Here is a 13,706-nt window from a genome sequence, read left to right on the forward strand (position 1 = left end):
CGGAGCTAAAAAGTATATTCGCTGGATTTTATTTTCACGAAATCATCCCTTCAGCGAAAATAGCAAAAATAAATTCCAAGCGAAAATAAAGTATTCTACAGTACCGTAAAATTCCTTTTTGAGGCCGCAGCTTTAATAGAAGCCGCACCCCTAACTTGAGACATTGTTTCATGTTGAAATTGACAAGTTTTGATCCCAGGGAAAAGTCTGCAATATAAGCCGCACCCCAAACTTTCACAAACCAAACAGCCACCACATATTTCAGAAAAAGATATACCATTTAATTTCAAATTAAGGCATAATTTTTCGAACATTTCAATGATTTCTGACGCTTAAATTAGAGTCTAATTAAGGTTTTCCGTAGTCATTGACGCTTATTCCAGAGTACAGGTTTATTGAGGGTAACGTGACTGGGTAAACTGCGTTTCGACAATGAGCTGTTATTATCTTCAAAAGTGTTAAATTCTTCTTCAATGCTCAGCTTATCTTTCGAAAACAACTAATTTCTCGATTTAAAAAAAAAATCATGCCGTTTTCCCATCAAAATCAAAGCCAAACGATCGCACTACAACAATGGTAAATCTGTTCCGTGTTTTGTTTACCATGAGGTCGCTGAACAACATTAACATATTTAAATGAGCTATGGTAATTTAATCACGTTGGCACCATCTAGCGTTTCAATTGGTTAATTAGCGACTTGACCTATCAGGTCAACATAACAGTTTCAAGTCACTAAAGAAGTTTAATCAGCAATTGTAACACTTCGAAAACAAGTAAGTTATTCACTTGTGTGAAACGCAGCATGACCGTTACCATGATCATTTGCTACTAAGAATGCATTCGTTTTTGTTTTGACTTCTTTTAGAATATATTTTTCGTTATCAAAAATAAGAAAATAAATATATATTACATTAAATAATATACTGAGTATTTTTTTCGTTATCATTTTTTTTTTTTGATTGACTTTTTTTATTTTAATTTCCCCAATGTCTAGATTAAACATGGAATGTACAGTCACTCTGCCGGAAGTCGAACATGCCGCAATCGACTGTGTCAGACGGCTGTTTGCACGGTTACTAAAAGAGTGACCGGTGCTAACGAATTAGTCTATTCAAGAGATTGTAGTATACAGTACCGTAATCTGCAAATGCATACAAATCTATTTGTAGATATTATTTATTGTGCAGTATGTTATACAGTGTGAAATTTCGTTTGTGTACAAGTTTGTCTGTGTGTAAAAATCCGAAAGTGCCTTAGAATCAAGTGTCGTGCATCTCATTAGCATATCATTATCCCTTCTGGCCTTTGTTTTTTGAAAAAATTCCCACTGTTACCGAAGTGAATGCTCTAATTAAAGCCACACCAAGACTTGAAAAAATGAATTTTAATTAAAGCCGCGGCCTCAAAAAGAATTTTATGGTAGTATTTAAAGATAATATATTACGACTACCATATGTATGGCTAAAAATCTTTAATTTGTTGTCACTAGAACCATTTGATGATTTCACAAAATCAAGATCTACAAAGTTGGGTATAGGCGCAGGCTCTCAGCCATAGAGAATAACTTTTATATAAAGACAATGCTGACTTCACTCTGTTGAAATTTCAGAACGTTCACAATAACAGACAGTGTTGAATTCACACTGTTAAATCAGAGCACCCACAAAAAATACCTTAAGGACCTACTAAAATATTTATTACGACAAAGTTTTGTTTTTATTTTCCTTGACTATTTCTCTGGAGAAATTAAAGTGGCTGCTGGCTAACTACAAATCATGCAATGTGGATAAGAACCAAATCACATACGATTACAGAAATTGCAACCTGTATCTTTCACAATTTAATTTCTTGGGAGTTCAGTTTTTCAGTTCATGGTATGTGCCACTGGCATCACTCTAGGTAATTTAATTTTGTAGGGCTTGAACTTCACGAAGGCAAGGCCATTGTTTTGATGCTCAATGATTCAGCTTTGGTGCCTTTTAATATTCTCCATGTTATTTATAAGTGCCTGTCTAAACATTTTAGTTAAATGAGTAATGGCAGTTGCTCGTCTGTAGCCACAGACTTGATTATTTATGGGTTATTTTGTAATTTACAGAAAATTTTCAATGAAAATTGAACAGGTTTGTAAGATTTTGCCTGCCTTACAATGTGGTGTGTCAGTCTAAAATGGGAGGTAGACAGGTAGCTGGCTAAAAACTTGGTGCTAAGGTCGTTTTATAAATCTTGGCCTTGACAATGGGTGACCTTTTTACTCCAAGTTCAAGCCCTGCCCTTTGTTTTTAATCACTTCATTCTTGCAACCTCTGAGTCATATACATATAGCTACATTTTAACTGAAAAGCATGAGTCAGAACAAATCACAGCAAGTCATGTGACACACTAGTTGTCAAATCAACAGGTGTTGTTCATACATGTATATCTGATTTAACCACACAGGACATTTTACTGCAATTAATAATTACTATAAAATAACCTTTGGAATGTCCAGTAGATTTCACAATGTATAACATAACATGTTTGGGTTTCGCATGATGATATAAAGCAGTATAACTTTGTACTGGTAAACACACAAACAAACATGTGTAATTTTAGTTTTTAAGCGAATTGTAAAAATATACGGTAATAGACTGAATATACTGAAATAACACACTTAATTAAAATCAGGAATTTACAAACTTATTTCTGTTGTTTTACAAATGATTACATAACATCACATGCTAATTACATTTTGGACATAAAACAGTGATGAAATAGGTGGTACCATTTTATAACAAAACGTATATAGATGGCAGGGATTCAGAATACTCACTGAAAATCAAAATGTCCTAATTTTGTTCAATAATTTCAGACAAAGGACTTAAGTATTTTCTATTAAATTTGCTGTTTTAAACTCAAAATATGGCAAATAGTTAGAAATGTCACATGACACTAGTTGCCATTTTTGACAATATGTCCAAAGCTGACTTTGAGACAACTGAACCCCTGAGATGATATATATTCTAATATTAATGAACTCTCTACAGTTGCATATTCACTTCAGTCTATTTTAGGATAGAGAGAATAACCCCCCACCCCCCACCCCCACCCCCGGCAGCACACACCACTATCTTACAGTGAATCATTATCCACATCTAAAATGGCTCTGTTGGGAGTTCAGTACTGTAATAAAAGCAGCCAGTGATCTTTGGATTCCAGATATTCAACACTATAAATAAAACTACTAATAGAATAATCAAAAGTTCAAAGTTCAACCAAGAAATGACTCATAATTTGAATATCACCCCACACATGGTTACTACATACCATGCATAATACAATATTGTGTTAAAATTGTAATAGACATAGCATGGTTTATTTTCAGACAGAAACTATGCAGTTTGTGTCTGGGTTACCCACTCACAAGTATTACAAGAACCCCACAGATAATAAAAACAATGTAAAGTTTGAGGCCTACGGTAGGTCAAAAATTTGCAAGAAAACCACAAATTGAACAAGCCATGCATGGCACAGTCCCCGTTAGTTATCAAATTTAAGATATATAGTTAGGTTTATAGTAATATAGCTGGAATATAACCATGTCAGGAATATGATTTTTTTAACATTAAAATGATTGACATTTGTATCTGATCGTCAAACAAGTACTTGTTCATATTGAGAAATATTGTTCTGGAACAGCATTGAAAATCAGCCATTTTGAATACATGTACAGTCAAACCTGTCTATAAAGGACAGTCAGTGGACTGAGCCAAACTGTCCTTTATAGACAGGTGGTCTTTATATGGAGGTGGCCTAATTTATTCATGAATATTAATTAGGGTGGGAATTTTAAGGGAGATCACAAGCAAAACAAACCTACAATGAATTGGTCTTTTTAATTAGTCACTCATTTTCATCTGGATAATTACACAGCTTTACTTTTTTACAACAAATTATATCATGTAAATTCACTGAAACCAAGTGATTCTGCCCATGGATTCATTGGTGTATTTAATGCATAAGAACGATTGTCAACGATCGGCCGCATTGGTGTTTCAGCTCGGACTTTCACACTCTCGCCATGCAGTCTTATTCCCCAGCCCATCACAGGCGGTAATCAGTCCCATCGTTAGTATTGTCGATTGTACACTGTGACAAAATGCACAGGCAAAGCTGCCGTGTTTGAAAAAACAAACAAACAAGCATTAAAAATGAAGAAGCATTGGTAATAAACAAAATTTACCAAACTCGTAACGATTGCTCCAACTCTCGGCGTTGAATCAGAAAGTCAAACGAACCGGAAATGAAACACGATGATCGTACACGCAATTTTACAGTTATTTGTTGCAAGCATCGACGCATCAAAACTGCCCAAACGAAATGAATTTTTCTCGAATTATTGATATTACCGTTTATAAAAAAAGAGGATCAAATTAAAAATCATTTTTTGTTGAGAATAACCCCGAGATGACCCCTCAGTTTTGCCCATGCGCTAGCTTCATTAGCATAATTTATAACGATCAACAACAAACAACATGGCGGCCAAAATAGGTCGGATTTTGCAATCCCGCGATGAGAACGAAATAAACGAATGTTTTATTATTCTGTTCGGGTATTTCATGTCGACAGGGTAAATAAAACATCTCTCATTAAATTAAACTGGTTCATTTTTCTTGTTTTCGGGACGGGAGGAATGTGCTCTTCATGTGCGAGACCAGGGAGCTCCCTGGCGAGACAGTCCACAGAAGTGCCGCTGGCCGGCTGGGGATCGATAGTATACCGGGGTAGTACCGATCGGAAACAAGCTAGTTTTTCATTTCCAACTTTGAATGAAACTGTTTTAATTTGTTGTTAAAATCTTTCCAGTCTCCAGACGTTACATTCAGATGATATTCAACTGTTTTTTTTTTTTTACTTTTTCGCAACTTCACAATCCAAGTTGTGATTGTCACCCCTGTCTACAGATTGCGTACTCGGTAATCTGAACGTAACATATGGCCACTTTCCTGTTAGCGATTCGCAAGTAGCTATTGTCTTTTTGCTGAGACCGTCTGATGGACACGTTGGTGGTCGTTATACAAAGGTTAAAGTGTGAATAGGTCTACAATAGGGTGGTCGCTGGTCGCGTTGGACAGGTGGTCGCTATATCCAGTGTCTTTAACGTGTAAATTGCGAAGGGACTGTACTGAGGTGGTCGCTATGAGCAGGTGGCCGCTCTGCACAGGTGGTCGTTAACACAGGTTTGACTGTATATATATATATAACATGATGTATAACGAATATATAAAATTTGAATATAACCAGTCAAAACAAGTCGGAGATATGGGTCTAGAAGCTTATTCATTAAAACAAAATGGCCGCCAGTCAGCCATTTTGAATCCAATCTGAAAAATAAAATGACATGCATCAGGAACCTGTAATGTCTAATGTGTGTTTATAATCCATCCATAAATGCAAGAAATACTTTATATTCGAGGATTTTTTTAGCACAAAAATAGCACACTTTGAAAAGAATTGTCAAACCAATATATCCATGACATGATGTATAATGAATATTAAAAATTTGAACATAATCAGTCAAAACAAGTCAGACATATGGGTCTGGAAACCCATTCATTAAAACAAAATGGCCGCCAGACAGCCATTTTGAATCTGATCTGAAAAAATAAAATGATGTGCATCAGGAACCCGTAATGTGTAATGTATGTACCAAGTTTGAACGAAATCCATCCATAAATGCCAGAAATTCTATTAATATTTGATGATTTTTTAGTACAAAAAATGACAGCCATTCGGCCAATTTGAATAGGATCGTCAAACCAATATATCTGTCTATCTATGACATGATGTATAAAGAATATTTAAAATTTGAACATAATCAGTCAAAACAAGTCGGAGATATGGCACAAGAACCACATTGATTAATACAAAATGGCCGCCAGTCGGCCATTTTGAATGTTATCTGAAAAATAAAATTATTTGCATCAAGGTCCCATAATGTCTAATGCATCTACCAAGTTTGAACAAAATCCATCTGTAAACAGCCAGAAATGGTTAATTTTTATGATTTTTTAGCAGAAAAATAGCCGCCATTCGGCCATCTTGAATCAGATCGTAAAACAAAATGATGTGCATCAAGGTCCTATAATGTCCAACGTATATACAAGGTTTGAACAAAATCCATCTGTAAACAGCCGGGGAAATGCTTGATTTTTAAGATTTTTAGCACATAAATGGCCGCCATTCGGCCATTTTGAATCAGATCATTAAACAAATTGACGTGCATATGTATGATATCATGTATGATGTATGTGTGAAGTTTGATTGTAATTGGTCCAGGCATTTCTAAGATACAGGTTCGGACGCACGCACACACGCAAGGAGCTCAAAACATAAGTCCCCGTTTTCTGACTGCGTCCGAACGGGGACTAACTAGATGAACTGGTGTAGATTTTCAAATAAAGGATTTGTATGTGACACATTGGATATTACAATTTTATGCGATACATGGATATAAAAATTTTACGTGGTACACAAGATATCACAATCTTATGCGATACATGGATATTATAATTTTATGCGATACATAGATATTATAATTTTATGTGGTACATTAGATATCACAATTTTATGCGATACAAGGATATTATAATTTTATGTCGTACATAAGATATCACAATTTTATGCGATACATGGATATCACAATTTTATGCGATACATGGATATTATAATTTTATGTGGTACATTAGATATCACAATTTTATGCGATACATGGATATTATAATTTTATGTGGTACATAGATATTATAATTTTATGTGGTACATTAGATATCACAATTTTATGCGATACAAGGATATTATAATTTTATGTTGTACACAAGATATCACAATTTTATGCGATACATGGATATTATAATTTTATGTGGTACATAGATATTATAATTTTATGTGGTACATTAGATATCACAATTTTATGCGATACAAGGATATTACAATTTTATGTAGTACACAAGATATCACAATTTTATGCGATACATGGATATTATAATTTTATGTGGTACATAAGATATCACAATTTTATGCGATACATGGATATCACAATTTTATGCGATACATGGATATTATAATTTTATGTGGTACATAAGATATCACAATTTTATGTGATATATGGATGTCACAATTTTATGCGATACATGGATGTCACAATTTTATGCAATACATGGATGTCACAATTTTATGAGATACATGGATGTCACAAATTTTATGTGGTACATCAAATATCCAAATTTTCGCATAATACTACAAACAGCTGTCTCTATACTTTTTTCCAAAATAAAAATAAGAGACGATTTTCATAAATTATTTTTAAAACCTAGCAACACATTGTTTAATATTACCCTAATACACAGGCAAGTAAACAAAAAGGTTGTTAAAAATAGTGGATTTTTTACAAATATACAACACTGTAGGAAAGTGTGTAATTCAATATAGCACTTAGACACAAAAATTCAGTGTGCAGTATTTTACCAGTTCATCTGATGCCTGAATCAATATGTATTAACCATAAATTTGTCTTTGTTTTTTTTAACTTTCTTAAAATAAAACGGCATAGTTTGTTTTAATTAATAGTGTGCGAGAGACAAATGCAAGCAAGTGGAGCACTTGCAAGGGTTCACACATATGGAAAGTGTGTATATGCAAACACTTGCAAGGGTTCACACATATGGAAAGTGTGTATATGCAAACACTTGCAAGGGTTCACACATATGGAAAGTGTGTATATGCAAACACTTGCAAGGGTTCACACATATGGAAAGTGTGTATATGCAAACACTTGCAAGGGTTCACACATATGGAAAGTGTGTATATGCAAACACTTGCAAGGGTTCACACATATGGAAAGTGTGTATATGCAAACACTTGCAAGGGTTCACACATATGGAAAGTGTGTATATGCAAACACTTGCAAGGGTTCACACATATGGAAAGTGTGTATATGCAAACACTTGCAAGGGTTCACACATATGGAAAGTATGTATATGCAAACACTTGCAAGGGTTCACACATATGGAAAGTATGTATATGCAAACATGACAACTATGGAAATTCATATTTAGCAATTCTAGAAAAGTAATTATTTATACATTGGAAGATTTGATTGTTAAAAACAGAGCAACTGTACAAATCACTATGTACACCTTCATAAGCTGCATCTACACTTTGCAAAAACGCCCAGAACAAGTAAGAAACATGAAATGGCTTGAAAATATGAAATATTAAAAGTAGTGACCTTTCCACACATTTTGTTTGAGGTTCTTATCCCTTACACAAACATACATGTATCTACAATGTAACTCACCTTTAAAAACAAACATGGCCTCCTAACTCAGTGGGTGTGTATGTCTTTAAAAATATAACTTAATTTAAGAGAACCACTTAAATTTATATTCTGCCTTTAATTGCTCATCCACAATCTCATTTTATTGTGTGTATATTTGGTCAGGAATCAGTATCTCACTGGTTTACAAAGTATGAATGCAACTTTAAAACTAAACTAAAAATGAAATGAAATACCAAGCCTACATACATTGTACTAGCAGATATTGATGAAAGAAATACATCATATATGTGTGCAACTTTCAATGAAACAATGTACCTGCAAACTTAAATTCACATTTCCATGCGAGTTCCATGCAAGTCAATTAAACATATTGATAGCAATAGCACCAATGAATGAAGTCTTGTTTGTCGATGAAGTACATTTTGTAGCATTGGTGAATGCCCTGAGCATTATCAGTAGTATCACTGAATGCAATGAGTGTTCGTCAGTAGTATCACTGAATGCCCCGAGTGTTCATCAGTAGTATCACTGAATGCCTTGAGTGTTCGTCAGTAGCATCACTGAATGCAATGAGTGTTCATCAGTAGCATCACTGAATGCAATGAGTGTTCATCAGTAGCATCACTGAATGCAATGAGTGTTCATCAGTAGCATCACTGAATGCAATGAGTGTTCGTCAGTAGCATCACTGAATGCAATGAGTGTTCGTCAGTAGCATCACTGAATGCAATGAGTGTTCATCAGTAGCATCACTGAATGCAATGAGTGTTCGTCAGTAGTATCACTGAATGCCCTGAGTGTTCATCAGTAGCATCACTGAGTGTTCATCAGTAGCATCACTGAATGCCTGAGTGTTCGTCAGTAGCATCACTGAATGCCCTGAGTGTTCGTCAGTAGCATCACTGAATGCCCTGAGCAATATCGGTAGCTCTGTTGAGTTCCCTAACCATCCGTCAGTAGCCTATTGAATACCGGTATTTATCAGTTAATCTATGAAAAACTGTGATAATGAAAATAGAAATATATATTTTTCAAAATGTATTTGTTTTGAGATGTTGCTTGACCAGTGGGATTCTCAGCATGGCAACCAAGTTGCTTAAAGCATGGCAAGCCCATCTTTAATTAATGTGTATACAAAGATTACCGGATGTATTATCCCTCTGTGTAACATCTTACGTGCACCATTATCTGACTTGAAAGAAGTAATAGTTGTGTTCACGTTACATGAAGTACAGGCTAAGATTTAAGCTGATTCAGGCTTATCTTATAAGCCGATATTTACGAACGAAAAATGGATGACATCCGCGAGGTTCTATTTCTGCTGCTGGCATGTTTCGTTCTAATTTTGAAGCGACGTGCAAGAGAAGACGGACCCAACTTATTTGGATGCACACTACAGAAACAGTATACAACCGTGACGTGGCGTGACGTGAGTTTTATTAATGCATGTCGTAGACAGCGAACTAAATTTATTTTGTCTACAATTGGAGCTGCTGTACGCTTTACTACAGCGTCCCGATCAGGGTGGAAGCGAGCGCGGAGTAATGACTGGTGGAATAGTGTCGTTATATGCACACGGGACAATTTTCACACTCATACGTCGCAGCAGAGGGCGCTTAGCCCTGGACAAAGCATTCACGCATACTTTGTTAGCATGTGCTATGCGTCTAGAACGTGTCTTTGATTCGGATCAGATTTAACCTGTACTTAGCATCCCTTAGGAATTTGACCTCTTGGCCCGTGCTAAGGAGCTGTGCGTGAATGCAACTATTGTCAAGAACAGTTTGGAGTAACACTTTGAAATGAATAAACCTGTGATTGAGTCATTTTGAAGACGCGCATGCTTTCTCGTCAACTTTTAGGGGATTCCACTAACATCAAAATTGTATTCTATAAACATTCATGATTGCATACAACAGAAAAATAAGTATCATATTTGCTCTATTAGAAGTGCATCTCCAATAAAAGCACATTCAAATATTGAAATATCACTTATTTTTATCATAGAAATGCCTGTCATTTATCCAGAAGCACATTGGCTACTAATAGAGAAAATATGGTACCCTATGTATAATTCAGATTATCAATAAGAGCAATTTTGCAGAGAAATTCTACCATATAAAGGAATTTGATTTGCATCTACTGAAATCTGGTTAGGATCTTTCTATTATCATGTACACTGGGGAGCTGTGTTTTAACCTTATTTTTTTATCTACATATACCAATGACAAACTTTGATAATACTCAATGGGGCAGAAGGACAAATTCCTTGATTAATTGAATGATGTGGTGTCTACTCCAATTGTATTTTATAATGTTATCAAAAAGTATAAACATTCATGGATTTTAATGGCAATACTTGCTTACCCTGGAAACAGAAGATATCATATAGTAACCATACAAGTCACTGAAGTAATCTAATTGTACATCATGCATTTCAATTTGATGAGTTTGACTCAGTAATCTTAGACAGAGCTAGATAGATTTACTGCAAACCTGATTAAATAACATATCCTGTTAACTACAAGGAAGTGCTGAATTCGGCAAGCACAGTAGGTTTGGTTTAGTTTACGGATTGTATGTTATATTAATTTCATTATTTTCAACTGTTTGAATGAATGATGTCTGATAACCAATAACCAATCTTTAATTCTTAACTCAATCCCCAAAAGGAGAGAAATGGTTACAAATAAAAACAAGAAAAATTCAGAAAGAAGGGGCTCACAGAAAGTGGAAGGGGCTCACAGAAAGTGGATGGGGGCTCACAGAAAGTGGATGGGGGCTCACAGAAAGTGGATGGGGCTCACAGAAAGTGGATAGGCATGAATAGAAAGTGGATGGGGGCTCACAGAAAGTGGAAGGGGCTCACAGAAAGTGGATAGGGATGAATAGAAAGTGGATGGGGCTCACAGAAAGTGGAAGGGGCTCACAGAAAGTGGATAGGGATGAATAGAAAGTGGATGGGGGCTCACAGAAAGTGGAAGGGGCTCACAGAAAGTTGGTGGGGGTGAATAGAAAGTGGATGGGCGCTCACAGAAAGTGGAAGGGGCTCACAGAAAGTTGGTGGGGGTGAATAGAAAGTGGATGGGGGCTCACAGAAAGTGGAAGGGGGCTCACAGAAAGTGGATAGGGATGAATAGAAAGTGGATGGGGCTCACAGAAAGTGGAAGGGGCTCACAGAAAGTTGGTGGGGGTGAATAGAAAGTGGATGGGGGCTCACAGAAAGTGGATAGGGATGAATAGAAAGTGGATGGGGCTCACAGAATGTGGAAGGGGCTCACAGAAAGTGGATAGGGATGAATAGAAAGTGGATGGGGCTCACAGAAAGTGGAAGGGGCTCACAGAAAGTGGATAGGGATGAATAGAAAGTGGATGGGGGCTCACAGAAAGTGGAAGGGGCTCACAGAAAGTGGGTGGGGGTGAATAGAAAGTGGATGGGGCTCACAGAAAGTGGAAGGGGCTCACAGAAAGTGGATAGGGATGAATAGAAAGTGGATGGGGTCTCACAGAAAGTGGAAGGGGCTCACAGAAAGTGGGTGGGGGTGAACAAAAGTTAATGGGGCTCACAGAAAGTGGATTTGGAGGGAAGCAGAAAGTGGATGGGGTGAACAGAAACAGGAAGGAGCTTGCAGAAAGTGGATGGGGATGAACAAAAAGTGAAAACAGGTTATAAAGAGAAAGTGAATCGCTGGAGAATCTCCTATTTCTTATTAATACACATTCAGTAGGACAACATGTGTAAGGACAACCGAGACAAGACATTACACAAACAATTGAAGCGCTATAAACAACACATTGCTAAATGAATGACATCATTAACTTCAACTATATCAATAACAACAAGACACTGTCATAAAAACCACCTAGATTAATGAATTTTCAGTATGTTACCAACACCCCTAACTACACTAATTTGGAAAAAGTAATTGTCATAAACGACAAACTAAACTGCATAGTAGGCAATTAGTAAAATTATAATTTAATATCCTAATAAATTATGAAGACGATTAACACCAAATAGCTAAGTATTGACTAGTTCAAATACCATTTCTACCTTTTTATAATGAAGTAATATTCTTGTTTACCGTCCAAAAATATATCATTCTTATTTTTAAACAATGTACAAATGACACGTCATGACAATAACATCTGAGGTTTTATTGTATGATTATCTTTATCGCCATTGTTGTGGGTTAATCATTATAGAAACAGAGTGACCAAACACCAATGTCAACACATCATTGCAACCAGCATGCCCAGTAAACGTGGTCTGTGTGACCGGCCTGGTGATATGAACATCTGTTTCCCGGTTGTGATCTGATCCGTGCAAAACAAATACATCCCACATATCCCGGACATATACGTGTAACAATGTTCTCTACCGTATAATGTACTCCACTGTCGTGGGGGTATTCCCCTCACGTGAGGTGACCCACAAGACCACACCAACGACGTGGACGTCGTACATGGTTGCTCACATTCTAATTGTTAGCTTACCTGTCGGCGGCTTTGCAGTTCGTTGGATGCAGTATCGTTTGTTGACCTTCCATTTCAATGCAACATCTCGTCCCAAGTTCGATCTCTGGGAGAGACAATATTAAGAGACAACGTTGTAAATCACACAAAAATAATACAATATGTGTTTGTTTACACACAAAAATGTGAAGTACTTACCTCTTCGACTGAAGGGACGAACACGAACTGCAACGCGCACCTTCGAAGTCGACATTTTTTTAAATAAACGTAGCACCAATTAATCCAAAATTAACAGAATATATTCCCTGTGACGTTCACTCCAATCGCAACAGTATGTATCGTGTTAGCTACGCAGAGATGGTATTATGTAGTCCATATTGTATCGGAAGTAAATCCCCACTACTTCGTTTAACGCGCCATGTTAACGCGACATTACATCCGGGGAATTTTGTGACACAGATTATTGACCTCATATCCCGAAAAATCGCGAGAGCTCCCATCACCCGAGAGTTTACGAGTGTGTAATATTCCGATGTTCGTTTGTTTGTAAAATTTTCGAATAGCATGTGTATACGATTTCGTCGATAGTCTTGTAGAGATTACTCTTATTTCAACATAATAAACATTACACATAGCGGGAAGTATTTGTTTTCGTGTATATCTGAACGAGCCATGACGTTGTTGGATGGGTTGAAATACAAACTACGTCAGCGAGGATTTCTTTTTTTTTTTACCCCTAACGTTTTAATTTTATTTAAAAAAAATATTTTAATACGTCACGTAATGTGAATACTTAGGAATATTATATTACTGTTTCGTAAAGAAGAACAATGCGTCTGGCTGTTTGCGTACTCTAGAGGGCGGTTAACTACCACACAAAAGATATGACAGTAGTTGGATCATTTATCGT

The 13,706-nt window shown here is 36.2% G+C and overlaps 1 protein-coding gene across 2 annotated transcripts in view; it reads right to left on the reverse strand.

Moving 5' to 3' along the window:
- The window catches only part of LOC100375782 (kinesin-like protein KIF13A), a 165,214-nt gene extending 151,981 nt beyond the window's left edge, over window positions 1-13,233 (reverse strand). For both annotated transcript variants that reach the window (XM_085508135.1, XM_085508136.1), the window contains exons 1-2: window positions 12,995-13,233; window positions 12,818-12,902 (exon numbers count right to left, since the gene is read on the reverse strand). In XM_085508135.1, the coding sequence (XP_085364261.1) occupies window positions 12,818-12,902; window positions 12,995-13,049 (140 nt within the window). In that variant the 5' untranslated portion in view covers window positions 13,050-13,233. The remainder of the gene's footprint in view (window positions 1-12,817; window positions 12,903-12,994) is intronic.
- Between the last annotated feature and the right edge of the window lie 473 nt (window positions 13,234-13,706).

The sequence above is a fragment of the Saccoglossus kowalevskii genome, chromosome 14 (genome assembly GCF_978046115.1).
Source record: "Saccoglossus kowalevskii chromosome 14, keSacKowa6.1, whole genome shotgun sequence".
In the NCBI taxonomy this organism is placed as follows: Eukaryota; Metazoa; Hemichordata; class Enteropneusta; family Harrimaniidae; genus Saccoglossus; species Saccoglossus kowalevskii.